Source organism: Portunus trituberculatus, chromosome 2 (assembly GCF_017591435.1).
Source record: "Portunus trituberculatus isolate SZX2019 chromosome 2, ASM1759143v1, whole genome shotgun sequence".
Lineage (NCBI taxonomy): Eukaryota > Metazoa > Arthropoda > Malacostraca > Decapoda > Portunidae > Portunus > Portunus trituberculatus.
The window spans coordinates 5364634-5377133 of NC_059256.1; the positions used below are offsets into that span (position 1 = coordinate 5364634).

A 12500-nucleotide genomic window follows, 5' to 3' on the forward strand; every position below is an offset into this window, starting at 1 on the left:
CTGGGAGAGGCTGGGAGGCACTGGGAGAGGCTGGGAGGCACTGGGAGAGGCTGGGAGGCACTGGGAGAGATTGGGAGGCACTGGGAAGGCTGGGAGGCACTGGGAGAGGCTGAGAGGCACTGGGAGAGGCTGGGAGGCACTGGGAGAGGCTGGGAGGCACTGGGAGAGCTGGGAGGCACTGGGAGGCTGGGAGGCACTGGGAGGCTGAGAGGCACTGGGAGGCTGGGAGGCACTGGGAGAGGCTGGGAGGCACTGGGAGAGGCTGGGAGGCACTGGGAGAGATTGAGAGGCACTGGGAGAGGCTGGGAGGCACTGGGAGAGATTGGGAGGCACTGGGAGGCTGGGAGGCACTGGGAGAGGCTGGGAGGCACTGGGAGAGGCTGGGAGGCACTGGGAGAGGCTGGGAGGCACTGGGAGAGGCTGGGAGGCACTGGGAGAGGCTGGGAGGCACTGGGGAAGGCTGAGAGGCACTGGGAGAGGCTGGGAGGCACTGGGAGAGAGTGGAAGGCACTGGGAGAGATTGGGAGGCAGTGAGAGAGGCTGGGAGGCACTGGGAGAGGCTGGGAGACACTGGGAGAGCTGAGAGGCACTGGGAGAGCTGGGAGGCACTGGGGAAGGCTGAGAGGCACTGGGAGAGGCTGGGGGGTACTGAGAGAGGCTGGGAGGCACTGGGAGAGGCTGAGAGGCACTGGGAGAGGCTGGGAGGCACTGGGAGAGGCTGGGAGGCACTGGGAGAGGCTGGGAGGCACTGGGAGAGGCTGGGAGGCACTGGGAGAGGCTGGGAGGCACTGGGAGAGGCTGGGAGGCACTGGGAGAGATTGGGAGGCACTGGGAGAGGCTGGGAGGCACTGGGAGAGGCTGGGAGGCACTGGGAGAAGCTGGGAGGCACTGGGAGAGGCTGGGAGGCACTGGGAGAAGCTGGGAGGCACTGGGAGAGGCTGGGAAGGACTGGGAGAGGCTGGGAGGCACTGGGAGAGATTGGGAGGCACTGGGAGAGGCTGGGAGGCACTGGGAGAGGCTGGGAGGCACTGGGAGAGGCTGGGAGGCACTGGGAGAGGCTGGGAGGCTGGGAGAGTATTTTCAGGAACACAGACAGACAGAAACATTACAAAAAGTAGAAAAAAAGAAGAATTTAGCGAATATTTGCGAGACTGAGAGTGAGAGAGAGTGAGAGTGACAGTGAGAGTGAGAGTGAGAGGTGGGTGGGGGGGGGGCAGTCACACACTCACACACTCACCTCGCATAGTTCACTACAGGGAGGGCACACCACGGCCCCCTCATGAAGCCAGCCGTTGTGGAAGATAGAGATGTTGATGATCTGGAGGAAAGAAAACGGAGAAATTTGGTGTTTTTTTTGAGTGACTGCAAGAAGGTCAAAGAAAACGGAGAAATTTGGTGTTTTTTTTGAGTGACTGCACGAAGGTCAAAGAAAACGGAGAAATTTGGTGTTTTTTTGAGGGTGACTGCACTAAGATCAAAGAAAACGGAGAAATTTGGTGTTTTTTTGAGGGTGACTGCACTAAGATCAAAGAAAACGGAGAAATTTGGTGTTTTTTTTGAGTGACTGCAAGAAGGTCAAAGAAAACGGAGAAATTTGGTGTTTTTTTTGAGTGACTGCACGAAGGTCAAAGAAAACGGAGAAATTTGGTGTTTTTTTGAGGGTGACTGCACTAAGATCAAAGAAAACGGAGAAATTTGGTGTTTTTTTTGAGTGACTGCAAGAAGGTCAAAGAAAACGGAGAAATTTGGTGTTTTTTTTGAGTGACTGCAAGAAGGTCAAAGAAAACGGAGAAATTTGGTGTTTTTTTAAGGGTGACTGCAAGAAGGTCAAAGAAAACGGAGAAATTTGGTGTTTTTTTTGAGTGACTGCAAGAAAATCAAAGAAAACGGAGAAATTTGGTGTTTTTTTTGAGTGACTGCAAGAAGGTCAAAGAAAACGGAGAAATTTGGTGTTTTTTTTGAGTGACTGCAAGAAGGTCAAAGAAAACGGAGAAATTTGGTGTTTTTTTAAGGGTGACTGCACGAAAGTCAAAGAAAACGGAGAAATTTGGTGTTTTTTTGAGGGTGACTGCAAGAAAGTCAAAGAAAACGGAGAAATTTGGTGTTTTTGAGGGTGACTGCACGAAGATCAAAGAAAACGGAGGAAAATTGGTGTTTTTAAAGTAACATCAAAGAAAACGAGAATATTTGAAGATTTTAACCTTGTATTGGTGTTTTATAAGGGACCACTGAGCTATTATCAAAGAAAACGAGATAAATTGGTGTTTTTTTAAGGGTTACTGCAATAAAATATAAAAATGGGAAAAAATGATGTTTTTATGTTAAACTTAAATAAAACATTATTAAAACACCTAAAAACACCTCAAAAGCCCCAAAACACCCAAAACACTTGAAAACACCACACAAAACACACCCAAAACACTCAAAACACTCAAAACACTCAAACACCACAAACACACACACAAAACACCTCAAACACACAAACAACACAAACACACAAACACTCACAAACACCCAAACACAAAACACTCAAAACACTCAAACACTAAAACACCACAAACACCCACAAAACACCCAAAACACCCACAACACCCACAACACCTCAAAACACCTCACAAACACCTCAAACACCCCAAAACACCCAAAACACCTCAAACACACCTCAAAACACTCCAAACACCACAAAAACACCCACAACACCCCAAAACACTCCAAAAACCACAAAAAACACCCCTCTCGCACCCTCACTCATCCCCGTGGCCCTGCACACACCTGGCCAGCGTGATAGCAGGTGTAGGTGTGGTTGGCAACAGTGAGGTGCAGCCGGCCGTCCACACACAGGTACTGGTAACACCCGCTGCCCCAGTGTTGCCATTGTCTCAGGTGTCCACACGTTCTCTCCACCCACTCTCTCTCTTGGTTGAAGCACCGGCTGTCCTCTGCGTACGCCTCTAGGGCAAAATTCTTCTCTGAGTCTGCGTGGGAGAGTGTGAGAGAGTGTGAGAGTGGATAAGAGTGGCTGGGAGAGACTGAGAGAGGCTGAGAAAGGCTGAGAGAGGCTGGGAGAGGCTGAGAAAGGCTGAGAGAGGCTGAGAGAGACTGAGAGAGACTGAGAGAGGCTGGGAAAGGCTGGGAGAGACTGAGAGAGGCTGAGAAAGGCTGGGAGAGGCTGAGAGAGGCTGAGAGAGGCTGAGAGGCTGGGAGAGACTGTGAGAGGCTGGGAGAGGCTGTGAGAGGCTGGGAGAAGCTGTGAGAGGCTGGGAGAGGCTGTGAGAGGCTGGGAGAGACTGGGAAAGGTTGGGAGAGGCTGGGAGAGGCTGAGAGAGGCTGGGAGAGGCTGGGAGAGGCTGAGAGAGGCTGTGAAAGGCTGTGAGAGGCTGGGAGAGACTGGGAGAGGCTGGGAAAGGCTGAGAGAGGCTGGGAGAGACTGGGAAAGGTTGGGAGAGGCTGGGAAGGGCTGGGAGAGACTGAGAGAGGCTGAGAGAGACTGAGAGAGGCTGAGAGAGGCTGGGAGAGACTGGGAGAGGCTGGGAGAGGCTGGGAAAGGCTGGGAGAGGCTGGGAGAGGCTGTGAGAGGCTGGGAAAGGCTGGGAAAGGCTGAGAGAGGCTGGGAGAGGCTGTGAGAGACTGAGAGACACTGGGAGACACTGGGAGACGCTGAGAGAACAAGAAAACTAAGATAAACACAACACCCACGTACACCCACGCCACACCCACACACACACACCCGCCCCAAACGTGCCCACACCTTCCCTACACCCGCCCACGCCCACACACCTGGGTTATTCTCGGGGTACTGGCAGTGGGAGCCGCGAATAACAACGTCATTATTCTTCCAGGTGAACTCTTGAATGTAGGGACAATAGTCAGCCAGAGCCACTGAACCCCCATAGAAACCCACACGGGAGGACGTCACGTGGGGAATGGCGCCAAAATTCTGTTGGGAGAGAGAGTGGGAGAGTCAGTGAGTGCTGTGGGAGAGGCTGGGATGCACTGGGAAAGGCTAGGATGCACTGGGAGACGCTAGGATGCACTGGGAGAGATTGGGAGGCACTGGGAGAGATTGGGAGGCACTGGGAGAGGTTGGGATGTACTAGGAAAGGCTGGGATGCACTGGAAGAGATTGGGAGGCACTGGGAGAGGCTGGGAGGCACTGGGAGAGATTGGGAGGCACTGGGAGAGGCTGGGATGCACTGGGAGAGGCTAGGAGGCACTGGGAGAGGCTGGGAGGCACTGGGAGAGGCTGGAAGGCACTGGGAGAGGCTGGGAGGCACTGGGAGAGACTGGGAGAGGCTGGGAGGCACTAGGAAAGGCTGGGAGGCACTGGGAGAGGCTGGGATGCACTGGAAGAGGCTGGGATGCACTGGGAGAGGCTGGGATGCACTGGGAGAGATTGGGATGCACTGGGAGAGGCTGGGATACACTGGGAGAGGCTGGGATGCACTGGGAGAGGCTGGAAGGCACTGGGAGAGGCTGGGAGACACTGGGAGAGGCTGGGAGACACTGGGAGAGGCTGGGATACACTGGGAGAGGCTGGGAGGCACTGGGAGAGGCTGGGATGCACTGGGAGAGGCTGGGAGGCACTGGGAGAGGCTGGGAGGCACTGGGAGAGGCTGGGAGGCACTGGGAGAGGCTGGGAGGCACTGGGAGAGGCTGGGAGGCACTGGGAGAGGCTGGGAGGGACTGGGAGAGGCTGACAAGCACTGGGAGAGACTGGGAGGCACTGGGAGAGGCTGGGAGGCACAAAAACACCACAAAACACACCCAAAACACCCAAACACCCCAAAAACACACCAAAACACCTCAAAACACCCAAAAACACCCAAAAACACCTCAAAACACCCCAAAACACAACAAAACACCCATAAACACTCTCAAAACACCTCAACACGTACCTGATAGTGTCCTGGCAGCTGGTTTCTGTGCTCCACCAGGTTACAGAGGGCCACAGAGCTCCTATCTTCAGTGCAGTCTGTCTCCAGTGGGTCTCTCTTCACCTTGTTGCAGAAAGGGTGAATGCTTCGGCCACTGTTAGGAAAAGTCAAAATAGGGCACTACAAACAGGCTGGGGTTCGTCGTTTTTTGGGGTGTTTTTGGGGTGTTTTTGTGTGTGTGTGTGTGTGTGTGTCATCGCCTCGTTAAAGGGTCGTTAAGGGGTAGTTAATGGTCGTTTTAAGGGTTGTTTGTTTGTTATACATCAAAAACACCCCACAACACACCCAAACACACACCAAAACACACTAAAACACACTCAAACATATCCAAACACACACAAAACATACCAAAACACACAAAAACACCCTAAAACACACTCAAACATACCCAAACACACCCAAAACACACTCAAACATATCCAAACACACCCCAAACACACCAAACACCCCAAAACACACCCAAACACCCCAAAACCTACAAAAACACCCCAAAACACTCCAAAACACACCCAAACACACAAAACACACCCAAACACCCACAAAACACCCCCAAACACACTCAAACCCCAACAAAAACACCCAAACACACCAAACCCCAACAAAACCACCCAAACACACTCTAGACCCCGAAAACACACACCAACACACCTCCTTGTCTGTTCCTCCATATATTCTTTACAGCTCTTCATCGCGAAAGTACAACCAAGGTGCCTTCCCCATTTGAGAGGCTGTGCCAGGTGGTAGTTGGCCTTGTACCAGCCTGTGTCCTCCATAAGTGCCAGGGTGATGCGAGAGTAGGCGGGGTTCTGCGTGTGGGTGCCTGTCATCGCCTCGTTCTGCCGTTAAAGGGATCGTTAAGCGGGTTTTGAGGGTCGTTAAGGGAGTTTTAAGGGGTTTTTATAGATTTTGCTTATTTTTAAGGGTTTTTGGGGTGTTTTTAGGGTGTTGTAGGGTGTTTTAGTGTGTGTGTGTGTGTGTGATCGTCTTGTTCTATCGTTTTTAAGGGTGTTTTAAGGGTTTTTTGGGTGTTTCAGGGTGTTTTAAGGGGTTTTAGTGTGTGAGTGTGTGTGATTGTCTTGTTCTATCGTTTTTAAGGGTGTTTTAAGGGTTTTTGGGGTGTTTTAGGGTGTTTTAAGGGTGTTTTAGTGTGTGTGTGTGTGTAATCGCCTTGTTCTATCGTTTTTAAGGGTGTTTTAAGGGTTTTTGGGGTGTTTTTAGGGTGTTTTAGGGTGTTTTGGGGTTTTAGTGTGTGTGTGTGTGATCGCCTTGTTCTATCGTTTTTAAGGGTGTTTTAAGGGTTTTTTAGGGTGTTTTTAGGGTGTTTAAGGGGGTTTTAGTGTGTGAGTGTGTGTGATTGTCTTGTTCTATCGTTTTTAAGGGTGTTTTAAGGTTTTTTGGGTGTTTTTAGGGTGTTTTAGGGTGTTTTAAAGGATTTTAGTGTGTGTGTGTGTGTGTGATCTCCTTGTTCTATCGTTTTTAAGGGTGTTTTAAGGGTTTTTGGGGTGTTTTAGGGTGTTTTAGGGTCTCTGTGTGTGTGGGTGCCTGTCATCGCCTCGTTCTGCCGTTAAAGGGATCGTTAAGCGGGTTTTGAGGGTCGTTAAGGGAGTTTTAAAGGGTTTTTAAGGGGTTTTTATAGATTTTGCTTGTTTTAAAGGGTTTTTTGGGTGTTTTAGGGTGTTGTAGGGTGTTTTAGTGTGTGTGTGTGTGTGATCGTCTTATTCTATCGTTTTTAAGGGTGTTTTAAGGTTTTTGGGGTGTTTTAGGGTGTTTAGGGTGTTTTAGGGGGTTTTAGTGTGTGTGTGTGTGTGTGATCGCCTTGTTCTATCGTTTTTAAGGGTGTTTTAAGGGTTTTTTGGGTGTTTCAGGGTGTTTTAAGGGGTTTTAGTGTGTGAGTGTGTGTGATTGTCTTGTTCTATCGTTAAGGAGGGTTTTAAGGGTCGTTAAGGGAGTTTTAAGGGGTTTTTAAAGATTTTGCTTGTTTTTAAGGGTATTTTAAGGGTTTAAGTGTGTTTGAGTGTGTTTGAATGTTCTGAGTATGTTTAGAGGGTGTTTGAGTGTGTTTTGGTATGTTTGGAGGATTTTAAGTGTGTTTGAGTGTGTTTGGAGGGTATTTGAGTGTTTGGAGGGTATTTGAGTATGTTTTGAGTGTGTTTGAATGTTCTGAGTATGTTTAGAGGGTGTTTGAGTGTGTTTTGGTATGTTTGGAGGATTTTGAGTGTGTTTGAGTGTGTTTGGAGGGTATATGAGTGTGTTTGGAGGGTATTTGAGTATGTTTTGAGTGTGTTTGAATGTTCTGAGTATGTTTAGAGGGTGTTTGAGTGTGTTTTGGTATGTTTGGAGGATTTTGAGTGTGTTTGAGTGTGTTTGGAGAGTATTTGAGTGTGTTTGAATGTGTTTTGGTATGTTTGGAGGGTATTTGAGTGTGTTTGGAGAGTATTTGAGTGTGTTTTGAGTGTGTTTGAGTGCGTTTGGCTGCCTCACCTCAAACACTCTCTTCTCCCAGTGAGTGAGGGCTGTTCCTTCATGTCCTTGGTCCTCCAACTCAGCCCCCTCCAGGTCAGGGCAGTTAAAATGACGACGAACCTAAACAACACACAAAACACCATAAATACCAACGGTCTCTCTCTCTCTCTCTCTCTCTCTCTCTCTCTCTCAAAACCTCAATTTTGTCATATTTTCTTGCTTTCAACCACTCAAATTTCTCTCTCTCTCTCTCTCACACACACACACACACACACACACACACACACACACTCAAAACACTCAAAACACTCAAACACACACAAAACACACTCAAAACTCACAAAAACAACTCACACTCAACACACACTCAAAACACTCAAAACACCACAAAACACTCAAAACACTCAAAACACTCAAACACACACTCAAAACACTCAAAACACTCAAAACACACAAACACACTCACACTCAAAACACTCAAAACACTCAAAACACTCAAAACACTCCCAAAACACTCAAAACACTCAAAACACTCAAAACACTCAAAACACACTCAAAACACAAAACACTCAAACACACACTCAAAACACAGGCATCAAAACACAAAACACTCAAAACACACAAACAACACTCAAAACACTCAAACACACTCAAAACACTCAAACACACACCAAAACACTCAAAACACTCAAAACACACAAAACACTCAAAACACTCAAAACACACAAAACACACACTCAAAACACTCAAACACACCCAAACACACAAAACACACAAAAAACACAAACACACTCAAACACTCAAAACACACAAAACACTCAAAACACTCAAAACACTCAAAACACTCAAAACACTCAAAACACTCAAAACACACAAAACACTCAAAACACACAAAAACACTCAAAACACACTCAAAACACACACTCAAAACACTCAAACACACTCAAACACACACTCAAAACACACCACAACACTCAAACACACAAAACACTCAAACACTCAAAACACTCAAAACACACCAAAACACACACAAAACACACTCAAACACTCAAAACACTCAAAACACTCAAAACACACAAACACTCAAACACACACACAAAACACTAAAACACACCCAAAACACTCAAAACCACTCAAAACACACCTAAAACACTCAAAACACACCCAAAACACTCAAAACACACTCAAAACACACCCAAAACACTCAAAACACACTCAAAACACACCCAAAACACTCAAAAACACTCAAAACACACCCAAAACACACCCAAAACACTCAAAACACACCCAAAACACACCAAAAACACACGCAAACCACCACAAAAACATCTCTCTCTCTCTCTCTCTCTCTCTCTCTCTCTCTCTCACCTCTTCCCTGACCCTAGGTGTGACCACAAGATTCATTTCCTTGACAGTCTTCCCTCCTCTAACTTGCCAATCAGACCGCACCACTCTCTGGATCACTCTCTCGCTCCACTGACGCGCCTGCAGCCTGTAGATGGGGGTGGGGGATGTCGTTAAGCAGTCAGGGTTGTTTAAGTAGATATTTACCCGCAAAACACCCCAAAAACATCCTTAACACCCTAAAAACACCCTTAACACCCCTAAAAACACCCTTAACACCCTAAAACACCCTTAACACCACAAAACACCTTAACACAAAACATCCTTAAACATCACTTAACACACCCTAAAACAACACCTTAACACCCTAAAACACACTCCCTAACACCCTAAAACACCCTAAAACCTTAACACCCTAAAACACCTTAACAACACACCCTTAACACCTAAAACACCCTTAACACCCTAAAACACACCCTAACACTAAAACATCTAAACACCCTTAAACACACTTAAAAAACACCCTTAACACCCTAAAAACACCCTTAACACCCTAAAAACACCCTTAACACCCCAAAACACCCTTAAACCCTAAACCCCTTAACACCCTAAAACACCCTTAACACCCTAAAACACCCTTAACACCCCAAAACACCCTTAACACCCTTAACAAAAACACCCTTAACACCCTAAAAACACCCTTAACACCCTAAAACACCCTTAACACCCTAAAAACACCCTTAACACCCCAAAAACACCCTTAACACCCTTAAAACACCCTTAACACCCTAAAACACCCTTAACTTTAACACCCTAAAACACCCTTAACACCCTAAAAACACCCTTAACACCCTAAAAACACCCTTAACACCCTAAAAACACCCTTAACACCCTAAAACACCCTTAACACCTAAACACCCTTAACACCCTTAAACACCCTTAACACCCTTTAACACCCCCTAAAACACCCTTAACACCCTAAAACACCACCCTAAAACAACACCCTAAAACACCCTTAACACCCTTAAAACACCTTAACACCCTAAAACACCCTTAACACCCTAAAACACCTTAACACCCCAAAACACCCTTAAAACACCCCAAAACACTTTAAAAAAACACCCTAAAACACCCAAAAACACCCTTAAACACCCCAAAACACCCTAAAACACCCTAACACCCCCCTAAAACACCCTTAAACACCCTAAAACACCCTTAACACCCTAAAACACCCAAACACCCCTAAAACACCCTAAAACACCTTAAAACCCTAAAACACCCTTAACACCCCAAAACACCCTTAACACCCCTAAAACACCCTTAACACCCCTAAAAACACCCTTAACACCCCAAACACCCCTAACATCCCCTTAAAAAACCCTTAACACTAAAACACCTAAACACCCTAAAACACCCTAAAACCCTTAACACCCTAACGACCCCAAAACACTTAAATGACCCCAAAATCACTTAAATACACCCCAAAACACCCCCCTAAAACACCCCAAACACCCAAACCACCCCAAAAAAACACCTAAAACACCCATATATACCCAAACCCCAAAAGTACCCTCAAAGAACCTCAAAACACCCCAAAATCACTTAAAACCCCAAAACCCCAAACCCAAAAAACACCCTAAAAACACCTAAAACACCCAAAAAAAAACCAAACAACCCTAAAAACACCTAAAACACCCAAAAAACACCCAAAAAACACCTAACATACCCCTAAAACACCCCAAACGACCCTTAAAACACCCCCAAACCAGCACTCACGCCTCATTCAGCGCTGGTTTGCCGTTCTCCGTCCTGTTGGTAAGCGGAAGCCCGTCGTCGTCCCTGTAGAAGGCGTACAGGGAGATAGAGAAGCCCAAAGCATGCAGAATTTCGTGTTTTACTGTAGATATCAACGTCTCCAGCTCTTGTGCCTTGGTGCTGATGGCTGCCGGGCACAGGTTGGCGTGTCCGGCGATGGGTCTGGGGGGTTGAAGGGCTTGGTGAGGTTCTGGTGGGGTTTGGAAGTGCTTTTTTGAGTTTTTTTTGTGAGGATAGAGAATGTAGGAGGGAACAGAGAAGGGTCTACTGTTTTTTACCTCAGAACTAAGACTATGAATTTTGCTAAAGTTAATACCACAATATCCAGTTAGGAACGGCAATGAGGATAGAGAATGTAGGAGGAAACAGAGAAGAGTTGTCAGTTACTCAAGTTAATACCACAACATCCAGTTAGGAACGAAAATGAAGATAGAAAATGTAGGAGAGAACAAAGAAGGGTCTACTGTTTTTTACCTCAGAACTATGACTATGAATGTTGCTAAAGTTAATACCACAACATCCAGTTAGGAACGGAAATGAGGATAGAGAATGTAGGAGAGAACAAAGAAGGGTCACTGTTTTTTACCTCAGAATTAAGACTATCAATGTTGCTGAAGTTAATACCACAACATCCAGTTAGGAACGACAATGAAGATAGAGAATGTAGGAGGAAACAGAGAAGGGTTGTCAGTTACTCAAGTTAATACCACAACATCCAGTTAGGAACGAAAATGAAGATAGAAAATGTAGGAGAGAACAAAGAAGGGTTACTGTTTTTTTACCTCAGAACTATGACTATGAATGTTGCTGATGTTAATACCACAACACCCAGGTTAGGAACACAACATCCAGAGTATACCACAACATCCAGGTTAGGAACGCACCTGTCCAGCGCTGCCTCCTGTTGACAGTGGGCGGCGTAGGCAACAGTGTGTCCTCTCCGACATCTCTCCGTCTCAAGCGCTGATATATAAAACACAAAATCCGCGCTTGGTATCCCGTCACCCACCTCCCGCGCCACCACCCGGCAGTTGTCACCCAGAGTATTGCACACCCGGCAGGCCTGGAAGGGGGGGGGAGGAGTATTAATGAAACTAGCATTGGTGGCAGCGGTGGGATGAAGATATTTATAGCCAAAAACACACCAAAACACCCTAATACACCCTAAAACACACCAAAACACCCTAAAACACCCCAAGATTAAGATATATATAACACTGACACACTTTTCAGGGTTATAGAAGGCGTTGGGAGGGTTGTGATACCCCAAAACATCCCCAAAACATGCAAAAACACACCAAAACACACCAAAACACACCAAAACACACCAAACACACCAAAACACCCAAAACACACCAAACACCCAAAACACACCAAAACATGCAAAACACACACCACCCCAAACAACACACCAAAACACCCCAAACACACAAAACACAAAACACCCCAAAACACAAAAAACACCCAAAACACCCCAAAACACACCAACCCAAAGCACCCAAAACACACCAAAACACAAACACCAAAACACAAAAACACCCCAAACACCCCAAAACACATCAAACACACCAAACACCAAAACACAAAAACACCAAAAACACTCAAAAACACCCAAAAACACCAAAAACACACCAAAACACCCCAAAAACACCTCAAAACACCCCCAAACTTACGTGAAGGTGTTGTTCAGGGACCTGCACCTCCCCACACATGGTCACAGCCTCACATCGACTCTTGCAGTAAGGATGTGGCTCTCCCTTTAATAAAAACACCTGATTTTTCTCACAGCGCCTGTAAATTATTAGCTTTGGTTAGGAGGAGGAGGAGGAGGAGGAGGAGGAGGAGGAGGAGGAGGAGGAGGAGGAGGAGGAGGAGGAGGAGGAGGAGGAGTTTATATGTGATGATGATGTAGAAAGAAAGAGAGAGAGAGACAGATAGATAGAT

General features: G+C 46.9%; 1 protein-coding gene across 2 annotated transcripts in view; it reads right to left on the reverse strand.

Moving 5' to 3' along the window:
* The window catches only part of LOC123503480 (leishmanolysin-like peptidase), a 22559-nt gene that overhangs the window by 617 nt on the left and 9442 nt on the right, over positions 1-12500 (reverse strand). For both annotated transcript variants that reach the window (XM_045253293.1, XM_045253302.1), the window contains 10 exons: positions 12230-12347; positions 11441-11619; positions 10518-10718; positions 8766-8889; positions 7416-7517; positions 5583-5770; positions 4896-5028; positions 3778-3937; positions 2773-2975; positions 1238-1318 (listed from right to left, as the gene is read on the reverse strand). In XM_045253293.1, the coding sequence (XP_045109228.1) occupies positions 1238-1318; positions 2773-2975; positions 3778-3937; positions 4896-5028; positions 5583-5770; positions 7416-7517; positions 8766-8889; positions 10518-10718; positions 11441-11619; positions 12230-12347 (1489 nt within the window). The remainder of the gene's footprint in view (positions 1-1237; positions 1319-2772; positions 2976-3777; positions 3938-4895; positions 5029-5582; positions 5771-7415; positions 7518-8765; positions 8890-10517; positions 10719-11440; positions 11620-12229; positions 12348-12500) is intronic.